At 40.6% G+C, this 13,234-nt stretch overlaps 1 protein-coding gene across 2 annotated transcripts in view; it reads left to right on the plus strand.

Moving 5' to 3' along the window:
• The window catches only part of Map4k5 (mitogen-activated protein kinase kinase kinase kinase 5), a 90,283-nt gene that overhangs the window by 39,169 nt on the left and 37,880 nt on the right, over positions 1–13,234 (plus strand). For both annotated transcript variants that reach the window (XM_038336415.1, XM_038336414.1), the window contains exons 10-12: positions 2,303–2,365; positions 4,115–4,196; positions 5,032–5,148. In XM_038336415.1, coding sequence (XP_038192343.1) covers positions 2,303–2,365; positions 4,115–4,196; positions 5,032–5,148 — 262 coding nt within the window. The remainder of the gene's footprint in view (positions 1–2,302; positions 2,366–4,114; positions 4,197–5,031; positions 5,149–13,234) is intronic.

Raw genomic sequence — 13,234 nt, forward strand, 5'->3', positions numbered from 1 at the left:
TTTTAGAAAAAGAAAATGAGCCGGGCGGTGGTGGCGCACGCCTTTAATCCCAGCACTCGGGAGGCAGAGGCAGGCGGATCTCTGAGTTCGAGGCCAGCCTGGTCTACAAGAGCTAGTTCCAGGACAGGCTCTAGAAACTACAGGGAAACCCTGTCTCGAAAAACCAAAAAAAAAAAAAAAAAAAAAAAAAAAAAAGAAAAGAAAATGAACACTCATGAAAAGATTTATATATTTTTTTTGAAGGAAAGGATTTTTTTTAAAGATTTATTTATTTATTATGTATACAACATTCTCCCTCGATGTATGCCCGCGCACACCGGATCTCAGTACAGATGGTTGTGAGCCACCATGTGGTTGCTGGGAATTGAACTCATGACCTTTGGAAGAGCAGCCAGTGCTCTTAACCTCTGAGCCATCTCTCCAGCCCAAGGAAAGGATATATTGAACTAAACTTTAAACAACATAAACATCACCAAAATGGTGGAAATGTCCTCGTGATACATGATTGGCCACAGGTTACCATATACTACATTGGGAGATATCCAAAGACTGTGTGCAAGCATAGTGTCTCAGATACTGTTTTGCTGTGAAGAGACACCATAACCAAAGCAGCCCTTATAAAAGGAAGCATTTAATGGGGGGCTTGCAGTTTCGGTGGAGGGGAGCATGGCAGCAGGCTTGGTGCCAGAGCAGTCAATCAGAATTTACATCCTGATCCACAGGCAGCAGACAGAGCCACTGGGCCTGACAGGGACAAAGCCCGCTCCCTCCTACAATAAGGCCACAGCTCCTAACCCTTTCCAGATAAGGATTAACCATGCAAATATGCGAGCGTATGGGGTCATTTTTATTCAAGCAACCACACATAGTTTATGAACAAGAACCAGCTACTAAAGAACCACATGGGACACTAAAGGCCTACAGAGTGAATGAAAATCCACCGTGGACTAGAATGATATTCATCTTTATCAGCATGGCTTTGTACACACTAGACATGAGCCAGTCTAGAGGACAACTCAGTCTGTGCTTCATAGTGTACAGGGTTAGGTGGTAACACTAGGACACCATACACGGCTATGCTTGATAGTGTACAGGGGTTTAGGTGAAACACTAGGACATCATACACGGCTGTGCTTCATAGTGTACAGGGGTTTAGGTGGTAACACTAGGACACCATACATGGGAAATATGAGTTTGGCCCCAGGCCCCACGTAGTAGAAAGAGGGAACCAGCTCCCACAAGTTGTCCTCAGTCGTGCTCCTGTCACATGAAATAAGTACACATAAAAGTAAAAAAAAGACCTTAAAGGGAAAAAATGCTAAGATTTATCCATTTGTGATTAACTGGGGTGATAAGTCTAGGTATCTTTGTATACTATTAAGCAAGTTATTTAGCAGTTGGCCCAGCTGTTTGTTTGTTTGGACCTGGAGAGTTAGTTAGTTAGTAGTGAAAACAGCAAACATAATATTACCTAATAATATAAGCATTTGCATAAAAGCCTTTTAAAAGATAGGTTTTATAATATGTTCAATAGTAAGAACATGGCTTTTTTTCCCACTTTCAGTTTTTTATTAAATTACTTCATTTTTATAAAGAGAATGTCTTTGCTATGTTCAGTAAAAAGATTGGAATTTCTTTGTAGCAAATGCTGAAATACAACATTTTAAAAATTCTTTAAATCCTCTTTATAGAAAAATAGATTGAAGGTGAATTCATAGAATACCCTTGTAGGCAGCTTGTGGATAGACAGTATGAGAATTTATTGTCCAAATAAAGGAAGCATCAGGAAATGGATATAATTTGCCAGAATAGTTATAGATGCCAGCCTTTGTTTAAACCTATAAGCTAATGCTAAAGTAACCTGGCATTGCTGTGTTACAAACTTAAAGAAGATTATGTAAATATGCCTACATTATAATATTAGTTATGTCGATAATTTGCGGAAAATTTGTGGTAATGAAACTTTGACATTTTATGGCTTTGTCTTATGAATAAGGGCTTGTTTGACATTTAAAGATCTCTTTTAAAGCTAGTGGGAATATTCCATAACCTATCCAAAATACAAGCTAAGGAGTGTGGGCACAGCTCAGCAGAAGTGCTTGTGTGGCTTGTGCCACACCCAGGATATGACCCCCAGTGTCATCAGAAAACAAAGTATGAAGCATCCCTGTCCTGAGCAGTGTCCTCAGTACCCTCCCATGAGGTAGTTCTGTACAAATTTATTACAGACTGTTCATTCTGACTGTCAGGTACAATGATGAAAGTATCTTAATATTGTCCTTAACTGAAATTTTTATTTCAGGGCTCTCTTCTTAATGTCAAAAAGTAATTTTCAGCCTCCAAAACTAAAGGACAAAACAAAATGGTGAGTTAAAGATTATAGAGCCTTAGAGAATTTAGCAGTCAGTTCCCTTGTGTTATAGAGGATAAAACCAGTGCTTTGAGCAGCTCACCCAGGACTGCATGGCTGCACATCTGTGAGCGTGGGCGAGGAGCTCACGCAGGGCTGCAGGGCTGCATGGCTGCGCATCTGTGAGCGTGGGCAAGAGCTTACCCATTGCTTGCTGCATGGCTGTGTGCCTGTGAGTGGGTGAGGAGCTCACTCAGGGCTGCATGGTTGTGCGTCTGAGCGTGTGTGAGGAGCTGAGTTTATTTCCCAGTCATCCCTGCTCTTGACCCACAGCCCTTTTCTAGCATGCTGGTGTCCTGAGTAAAGACAACGTGGTGAGGGAAGGGATTTGAAATGAAAAAATTCACTTTTATTGCCTTATATTTTTTATATCCTTTAATTACATATTGTCTTTCCTGGACTGTGGTATTTGAAAAAGTTTCCCAAATACTATGATGATGCTTAAAATTAGTCCTTACGGTTTTGTTCTTCCGTCCATATGTTCGAAGGAGCTACTTCTTATTTTCATCTCCATCTCCTCTTTTACAACTATCATTATAGCTCATAAGTATTAGATGGTAAAAATCGAAAATTTTAGTGGTAGAAATTGATAAGAATATAAAATAAACCAGCAAATAAAAATGTCTAATATCATGCACATCGTTCTTGTGTAGGTGTGTGGATGTCTAGAAGGCCTATGAGCCTCCAGATGTACATGTCCACTGAGATTTCAGACTCTACTCTCCCCTCCCCCAGGAGACTCTGAATTGAGTCCTGTGTCTTAACCTGTGTGGGTGCAGTTGTAGATAGGAGCATCCTAGGTGATGGCAGGAGTGAAAGGCAGGCCACCCTGTGGTGACCTCTAGTATTTGGTGCTCTAGTCATTGAACTGGAAGGCTTTGTGACAAGAATGCCTTAATAACCCAGGAACAGCGAATAGTATATATCAGCATGAAGTTCGTGGTCAGATTCCAGAGATGTGGCTGGCAGTAGAGACCCTACAGTCCCTCAGACTGCTCTTGAGTGGCTCTCACAAACTGCCATGGGCAAAGCAGCGATTGCATTGCTCTTGAGATGTGCTGTGTGTTGTCTTTGCTGGTTACTATGGCAACTTCCTTGGCTCTTTAACCATTCTCCCCTAGAGGAATCTTAACAGTGGCAGAAAGAAACCTGTTTGTCATTAGCAATGAAAATAGGATTCTCCCTTCTTCATCAATGCAGGTAGCAGGGAAATCCTTTCAGTTGCTAAAATCACTCATTTTTCTTTGCCCTTTCCTTATGAATTTCAAAAATTCTTTTAGAACTTAAATTGTCTCATAATAGTCTCTCTACTCTCCATGTAATCTAACTTTTAGCATAGAAAAAATATGTTAATGCTCCATAAATTAGGCAGTAAGAAAAGGACATAGGCTTTTAGCAGCATCTGGAATGATTAAGTTCTAATCATGCATCTGCCCACTTCTGATCTGTAGTGCAATGTTTGGAGCTTGTCTAATGCTATTGCTGTTCAACTGCTTATTACTTAAAAGACAAAATGGCTACACTTGTGTCCAAGGGACATGCTGTGTTTTATGTTTAGTTTTTTGACCTGTATAGAACTAAGAGGTCTGAGGGGGGAAACGCTGTTTCTCACTTTCTAACTGTTCCTTTGTTAGCTTTACATAGTAACAGCAGAAAACTCATACTAGTGAAATATTTTTATGCTTTCTCTCTCTTTATTTGAAGGTCATCGACATTCCATAATTTTGTCAAAATAGCACTAACTAAGAACCCTAAGAAAAGACCAACTGCTGAAAGGCTTCTGACTGTAAGTCATTGGGTCACAGAGGGTTACTCAGTCACGTAGGAGCTAGATGGGTCACTAAAGGAAAGCGTATGTTGTAAAAATGTTAATCTGTTGAGCAAGGATCAGCAAACTTTCTATAAGGGATCAGATGCTAAGTATTTCTACCTTTGTGGACTATACAGTTTCTGTCAGATTGGTCACAATTCCTCATTTCTGCCATTGTCACCTAGACAATGCACATACATGGTATGGTCTTAGCACCCAGGAGACTTGATTCACCAAAGTAGCCAGTGCACCAGATTTTGCCCTGAGACTACAGTTTGATGACCTCAGCCTCAGAAAATTCTCCAAAATACTATCATCTAAAATTGATTGCTTTTCTTAATTTATTATACAAATTTATAATGTGCTTTACATGTATATGTAAAATACATTTGTATGAGAAATTAATGAGTACAACAACCTAAGAGGCTTTATAATTTAGCTGAATGAATGCAAATATACAAAAAAAATGCCTTTTTTACTGTTGTGAAACATCCCACAGTATTCGTTTACATACCAGTATATATAAATGAGCACATCACTTAGCTGTCTAAATCTTACAGCCCATCATGGATTAAATTACTTGACAGAGAAATGGTTCCCATCTAATCTCCTAGCACAAGTGTTTGAGTTATGTATGATCATAGGCTCGCTGATTGATGTTCCCGCTGCTGCCTTCTCCCTGTCTCAATGCAGGCTCCATGATTACCTCGTCTTACAAGTTACTGACTTAAGAATCACAAATAGCATTCTTTTTATAAGCCGTAGAGGTGAAGGCACATATGTGACATTTTTCTGTTTGGCTCTCACTCAGCACACCTTTGTTGGGCAGTCGGGTCTGTCTCGGGCCCTGGCAGTTGAGCTGTTGGACAAGGTGAACAACCCAGACCACCATGCACACTACACTGAAGGAGACGACGACGACTTCGAGGTAGATGCTTAAGAACTTTCTGAGATTTCTGATGGCTTTAGAGTGTATTCTATTTCCGTTACTTTTTTTTTGTCTTTATGGACACGGTATCACGTAATCCCTGTTGGCCTGGATCTCAGTGTGTAGACCAAGCTAACCCTGAGTGCTCAGAGGTCCTCCTCCTATGTCGACCTCCCAAGTGCTGGGGTTGCTGGTGTGAGCCACCACACCCAGTTTGGAATTTATTTTCCTATTTACATCTTCAATTTAGTTAAAATGGGTTTAGCTACAAAAAATATTAACTGTATGAACTATACATACATTTACTTATACCTGCTAAAGGTTTTCCTCATCCTGTTCTCACTCTGAGTTCTCTGATTGGCTGAGGTTTAGATGAGGCTGTCCTGCTCCAGCCCTTACACACATGCCTGGAGATCCAGAGGTGCCTCCTCTCCAAATCTCAGCCCCTGTAGTGACATGTGGTCTTCCTGTAGAGTAGACAGAGATAGCATCTGTTTCTTGGGAAATAATGACTTTAAGAATGCTACTTTAGAACATAATGAAAAGGTTTAGGCACAACACATGTGCACATAATTTTTTATAAAGACTCCTCAGATATTCAGGCAGTCATTTTTCAATTTTTCTATTTATGTATATTAAGAAAATACAGATAATTTTATTTATTTTTTTTTCTTTCTCATGGTTTATTTTTTTTTTATATTTAAAAATTTCCATCTCCTTCCCTCCTCCTCCCCCTCCCTCCGCTCCTCCTCCCCCTTCCCGCCCCTCCTTCTCCCCCTTCCCTCCCCTTCCCTCCACCCATACCTCCCCTCCCTCCCTCTCAAGGCCAAGGAGCCATCAGGGTTCCCCACTCTATGCTAAGTCCAAGGTCCTCCCAACTCCCCCCAGGTCCAGGAAGGTGATCGACCAAGCTGAGAAGGCTCCCACAGAGCCCATCCATGCAGAAGAATCAGAGCCCAGCGCCAATGTCCTTTGCTTCTCAGTCAGCCCCCGCTGTTGGCCACATTCAGAGAGACGGGTTTGGTCGCATGTTCCATCAGTCCCATTCCAACTGGAGTTGGTGATCTCCCTTTAGTTCTGTCCCACCGTCTCCATGAGTGAACGCACCCCTCACGTTCCTGACTTTCTCCCTCATGTTCTCGCTCCTTCTGCTCCTCATCAGGACCTTGGGAGCTCAGTCCAGTGCTCCAATGTGGGGCTCAGTCACCTTCCCCATCTGTCGCCAGCTGGAGGTTCCCTCACGGTCCTGACTTTCTTTCTCATGTTCTCCCTCCTTCTGCTCCTCATCAGGACCTTGGAAGCTCAGTCCGGTGCTCCAATGTGGGGCTCTGTCATTTTCTTCATCTATCGTCAGGTGGAGGTTCTATGGTGATATGCAAGAAATTCATCAGTATGGCTATAGGAACTGGCCTTTTCAGGCTCCCTCTCCTCAGCTGCCCAAGGAACTAACTGGGGGCGTCTCCCTGGAAACCTGGGAACCCCTCTAGGGTCAAGTCTCTTGACAACCCTCAGGTAGCTCCTTAAATTAAGATATATGCTTCCCTGCTCCCATATCCACCCTTCCTATATCCCGAGCATCCCATTCCTCCGAGCTCCCCCCATTCTCCCCTTCACAATTTTCTCTCCCCATCTTCCCTTGGCCCAGTCTCGCCCAACCCTCAAGTTCCCAATTTTGCCTGGCAATCGTGTCTACTTCCAATATCCAGGAGGATTACTATATCTTTTTTTGGGAGTTCACCTTCTTATTATCTTCTCAAGGATCCCAAATTTATAGGCTCAATGTCCTTTAATTATGGCTAGAAACTGATTATGAGTGAGTACATCCCATGTTCATCTTTTTGGGTCTGGGTTACCTCACTCAGAATAGTGTTTTCTATTTCCATCCATTTGCCTGCAAAATTCAAGATGTCATTGTTTTTTACCGCTGAGTAGTATTCTAGCATGTATATATTCCACAGTTTCTTCATCCATTCTTCCACTGAAGGGCATCTAAGTTGTTTCCAGGATCTGGCTATTACAAATAATGCTGCTATGAACATAGATGAGCATATGCTTTTGTTGTATGATTGGGCCTCTCTTGGGTAGATTCCCAATAGTGGAATTGCTGGGTCCTGGGGTAGGTTGATCCCGAATTTCCTGAGAAACCGCCACACTGCTTTCCAAAGTGGTTGCACAAGTGTGCATTCCCACCAGCAATGGATGAGTGTACCCCTTACCCCACAACCTCTCCAGCAAAGGTTATTATTGGTGTTTTGGATTTTAGCCAATCTGACAGGTGTAAGATGATATCTCAAAGTTGTTTTGATTTGCATTTCCCTGATAGCTAGGGAGGTTGAGCATGACCTTAAGTGTCTTTTGGCCATTCGAACTTCTTCTGTTGAGAATTCTCTGTTCAGTTCAGCGCCCCAATTTTTAATTGGGTTAATTGGCATTTTACCGTCTAGTCTCTTGAGTTCCTTATATATTTTAGAGATCAGACCTTTGTCAGTTGCAGGGTTGGTGAAGATCTTTTCCCAGTCAGTAGGCTGCCTTTGTGTCTTAGTGACAATGTCCTTTGCTTTACAGAAGCTGCTCAACTTCAGGAGGTCCCATTTATTCAATGTTGCCCTTAATGTCTGTGCAGCTGGGGTTATGCGCAGGAAACGGTTCCCTGTGCCCATTTGTTGTAGAGTACTTCCCACTTTCTCCTCTATCAAGCTCAATGTGTTCAGATTAATATTGAGGTCTTTAATCCATTTGGACTTGAGTTTTGTGCATGGTGATAGACACGGATCTACTTTCATTCTTCTACAGGTTGACATCCAGTTATGCCAGCACCATTTGTTGAAGATGCTTTCTTTCTTCCATTGTGTGCTTTTAGCTCCTTTATCAAAAATCAGGTGTTCGTAGGTTTGTGGTTTAAGATCCGGGTCTTCTATACGATTCCATTGGTCAACTTCTCTGTTTTTATGCCAATACCAAGCTGTTTTCAATACTGTAGCTCTGTGATAGAGTTTGAAGTCAGGGATGGTAATGCCTCCAGAAGTTCCTTTATTGTATAAGATTTTTTTGGCTATCCTGGGTTTCTTGTTTTTCCATATAAAGTTGATTATTGTCCTCTCAATCTCTGTGAAGAATTTTAATGGGACCTTGATTGGGATTGCATTGAATCTATAGATTGCTTTTGGTAGAATTGCCATTTTTACTATGTTGATCCTCCCAATCCACGAGCAGGGGAGATCCTTCCATTTTCTGGTATCCTCTTCAATTTCTTTCTTCAAAGACTTAAAGTTCTTGTCAAATAAATCCTTCACTTCCTTGGTTAGAGATACTCCCAGATATCTTATGCTATTTGTGGCTATTGTGAAAGGTGATACTTCTCTGATTTCCCTCTCTGCTTCCTTATCCTTTGTGTATAGGAGGGCGACTGATTTTTTGGAGTTGATCTTGTAACCTGCCACGTTACTGAAGGAGTTTATCAGCTGTAGGAGTTCTTTGGTGGAGTTTTTGGGGTTGCTTATGTATACTATCATATCATCTGCAAATAATGAAAGTTTAACTTCTTCCTTTCCAAATTGAATCCCCTTGATTCCCTTATGTTGTCTTATTGCTATTGCTAGAACTTCAAGCACTATGTTGAAGAGATAAGGAGAGAGTGGACAGCCTTGTCGTGTTCCTGAATTTAGTGGGATAGCCTTGAGTTTCTCTCCGTTTAATTTGATGTTAGCTGTCGGCTTGCTGTAAATAGCTTTTATTATATTTAGGAATGACCCTTGTATCCCTAATCTCTCCAAAACTTTTATCATAAAAGGGTGCTGAATTTTGTCAAATGCTTTTTCAGCATCTAATGAGATGACCATATGGTTTTTTTCCTTCAGTTTATTTATATGATGGATTACATTGATAGATTTTCATATGTTGAACCAGCCCTGCATCTCTGGGATGAAGCCTACTTGATCATAGTGGATAATTTTTCTAATGTGTTCTTGGATTCGGTTTGCCAGTATTTTATTGAGAATTTTTGCGTCAATGTTCATGAGTGAGATTGGCCTGTAATTCTCTTTCTTGGTTGAGTCTTTGTGTGGTTTAGGTATCAGGGTAACTGTAGCTTCATAGAAGGAATTTGGCAGTGACTCTTGTGTTTCTATATTATGAAATACCTTAAGGAGTATAGGTATTAGGTCTTCTTGGAAGTTCTGGTAGAATTCCGCATTGAAACCATCTGGTCCTGGGCTCTTTTTGGTAGGGAGGTTTCTGATAACAGTTTCTAATTCTTCGCGACTGACAGGACGATTTAGAGCATTTACCTGGTCCTGGTTTAACTTTGGTATATGGTATTTATCTAAAAAACTGTCCATTTCTTTTACATTTTCCAATTTTGTGGCATACAGGCTTTTGTAGTAAGATCTAATGATTCTCTGAATTTCCTCTGTGTCTGTGGTTATGTCCCCCTTTTCATTTCTGATCTTATTAATTTGCGTGTTCTCCCTCTGCCTTTTGATTAGTTTGGCTAAGGGTTTGTCAATCTTGTTGATTTTCTCCAAGAACCAGCTTCTTGTTTCATTGATTCTTTGGATTGTTTTCTGTGTTTCTATTTTGTTGATTTCTGCCCTCAGTTTGATTATTTCCAGTCTTCTACTTCTCCTAGGTGAGTCTGCTTCTTTTTTTTCCAGAGCTTTCAGGTGTGCTGTTAAGTCACCAATGAGTGCTTTCTCCGTTTTCTTTAAGTGGGCACTTAGTGCTATGAACTTTCCTCTTAGCACTGCTTTCATTGTGTCCCATAGGTTTGAGTATGTTGTGTCTTTGTTTTCATTAAATTCAAGAAAGACTTTAATTTCTTTCTTTATTTCTTCCTTGACCCAGGTGTGGGTCAGTAGTTGACTGTTCAGTTTCCATGAGTTTGTGGGCTTTCTGGGGGTAGCATTGTTGTTGAATTCTAATTTTAATCCATGGTGATCCGATAAGACACAGGTGGTTACTAATATTTTTTTGTAACTGTGGAAGTTTGCTTTGTTACCAAGTATATGGTCAATTTTCGAAAAGGTTCCATGAGCCGCAGAGAAGAAGGTATATTCTTTCCTATTTGGGTGGAATGTTCTATAGATGTCTGTTAAGTCCATTTGGTTCATTACCTCCATTAAGTCTTTCAATTCTCTGTTAGGTTTCTGCCTGATTGACCTGTCCATTGGTGAGAGAGGAGTGTTGAAGTCTCCAACTATTAGTGTGTGTGGTTTGATGGCTGCCTTGAGTTCTAGAAGTGTTTCTTTTACATAAGTGGGAGCTTTTATATTAGGGGCATAGATATTCAGGATTGAGACTTCATTCTGATGGATTTTTCCTGTTATGAGTATAAAGTGTCCCTTTCCATCTCTTCTGATTGATTTTAGTTTGAAGTCAACTTTGTTGGAAATTAGTATGGCCACACCCGCTTGTTTCTTAGGGCCATTTGCTTGATAAACCTTTTCCCAACCCTTTACTCTGAGTAGGTGTCTATCTTTGTGGTTGAGGTGTGTTTCTTGTAAACAGCAAAATGTTGGATTCTGTTTTCGTATCCAGTCTCTTAGCCTGTGCCTTTTTATAGGTGAATTGAGTCCATTGATATTAAGTGATATTAATGACCAGTGGTTGTTAACTTCAGTCATTTTTAGTAGTAGAGTTTGTGTGTTTCCCTTCTTCTAGTTGTGCTGGTGAAGGGTCGCTAGATGCCTGAGTTATTGTGGGCGTTGTTGGACTCCTTGGTTTGTGATTTTCCTTCTATTACTTTCTGCAAGGCTGGATTTGTGGCTGCGTATTGTTTAAATCTGTTTTTGTCCTGGAATATCTTGTTTTCTCCATCAATGGTGAATGCAAGCTTTGCTGGGTATAGTAGTCTAGGCTTGCATCCATGTTCCCTTAGTGTCTTTAGCACATCTATCCAAGCTCTTCTGGCTTTCATGGTTTCCATTGAGAAATCAGGTGTAATTCTGATAGGTTTCCCTTTATATGTTATTTGACCTTTTTCCTTTGCAGCTCTTAATATCTGTTCTTTATTCTGTATGTTTTGTGTTTTGATTATTATATGGCGTGGGGATGCTTTCTTTTGATCCAGTCTATTTGGTGTTCTGTAGGCTTCTTGTACCTTCATAGGAACATCCTTCTTTAGGTTGGGGAAGTTTTCTTCTGTAATTTTGTTGAATATGTTTTCTGGGCCTTTGAGTTGTAATTCTTCTCCTTCTTCTACCCCAATTATTCTTAGGTTTGGTCTTTTCATGGTGTCCCAGATTTCCTGAATGTTTTGTGTTAAGAATTTGTTAGATTTGTTTAGTTCTTTAATCTGTGAGTTTATTTCCTCTATAGTATCTTCAGAGTCCGAGATTCTTTCTTCCATCTCTTGTATTCGGTTGGAAATACTTGTCTCTGAAGTTTCTGTTCGTTTACTCAGAGTTTCGATTTCCAGTCGTCCCTCAGATTGTGTTTTCTTCAATACCTCCATTTCATTTTTCAGGTCTTGTACTGTTTCCCTTACCTGTTTGATTGCTTTTTCTTGTTTTTCTTGTTTTTCTTGGGTATCTTTGAGAGATTTATTTATTTCGTCTACCTTTTTGTTTGTCAACTCCATTTCTTTATGGCAGTTTTTTACCTCCTGTTTAAGGTCCTCTATTATTTTCATAAAGTACTGTTTAAGGTCGGATTCTTCTATATCTTCTGGGGTAGGGTGTTCAATTCTTGTTGTTTCGGGATGTCTGGATTGTGGTGATGTCATGTTGCCTTTCATGTTGTTGGAGGAGCTCCTGCATTGGCGCCTGCCCATCTCTTCCTTCAAAAGGAGCCCGGAGGCGTTTGGTGTCCTGGAGGCCAGAGTCTGATTCCTCTGGGTGGATGGCCCCAAAGAATGATGGATCCTCTGGCAGACTGTCAGGTCCCCTTGCAGGTCAAGCAGCTCTCAGACAAAGGCCTACCTTGCCCTGGGCAGTCAAATGAAGGAGGGGACCTCCCACCGGCCTGGGTGCACTCAATTCCAGGTCCCCAGAGCCCAAACAGGCTGAGCTGTGGCCCCAAAGACGGGAGGATAAGGCAGGGGGAGAGGGCAGATAATTTTAAAGGAATAAGTTGAAATCCTCAGTAGGAAAAGGAAACTCTTTCCATTATTTTTTTATCGGTAGTTTCTTATACAATTACATGTAAGTATTCTATTATTGTGCATGCCTTCTCTAAAAATATTGTAGGATTATTTTGAGTTTACCATATATAGCAGTGCAACATGTAAATCAGGAATGGGGGGCTTGCTACTCATTGGTGGCACCGTTGTTTCTGTTGAAGTGCTTAACAAATGTGATCCTTATAGAATCTTTAAAAGATGATGTTTGTTCTCTCAGTGTTTCACATATATTACAGTCCAGTTCTGTATTTTTATTTGATGTCTTGAATTGCAAACATTAAATAAACCAGCCATACATAGATTCCCTACACATACACGTATTTAGATCATTATTTGCAGGCTTAAGATTAATAAAGCTTTGAGCTGGAAAGCTATCTGACTGGGTAAAGGTACTTACTACAAAGCTTAATAACTTAGGAGCTGAGTTTGATTCCATATACTCACATAGTGAGTGAGAAAACTGACTCTCACAAGTGCACATGTATTCATGAATCCATACACATAAATAAATACAATTCTTTTTTTAAAAATTAAGATTAGCAAGATTTTAAGGCAGGCATATTGACATCCAGCCTGTAAACCAAGGACTCGGAAGGATTGCCCCCAAGCGAGCCTAGGGTTACATTGTGAGTTCTAGGCTAGTCAGGGCTGCTTTGTGGAAAATCTGCCTGAAAACAACAGATAAATGAAACCCTTTAATTTAAACTTCAGCATGAATGTTGAGTTAGATATTACTTGATTCCCAACTAATCTTACTGATTATGTAAAAACACAAACCCCTTCTTTACAAGTTTGTTGGGCTTCCCTCGTTCTGTCTACCTTCTGAGAGGTTTCTTTGTTTTGTTATTGTTTGTGATTTGCCATTCTTTCTAATCCTTGAAAGACAAAATCTTCTAGATCCCGTGAGGCACAGTGGTGTGAGACTGACGCTGTGCCCACATTCAGAGATGGCAAGTTACACACAGAGGA

This window comes from Arvicola amphibius, chromosome 7 (assembly GCF_903992535.2).
Source record: "Arvicola amphibius chromosome 7, mArvAmp1.2, whole genome shotgun sequence".
Taxonomy (NCBI): domain Eukaryota; kingdom Metazoa; phylum Chordata; class Mammalia; order Rodentia; family Cricetidae; genus Arvicola; species Arvicola amphibius.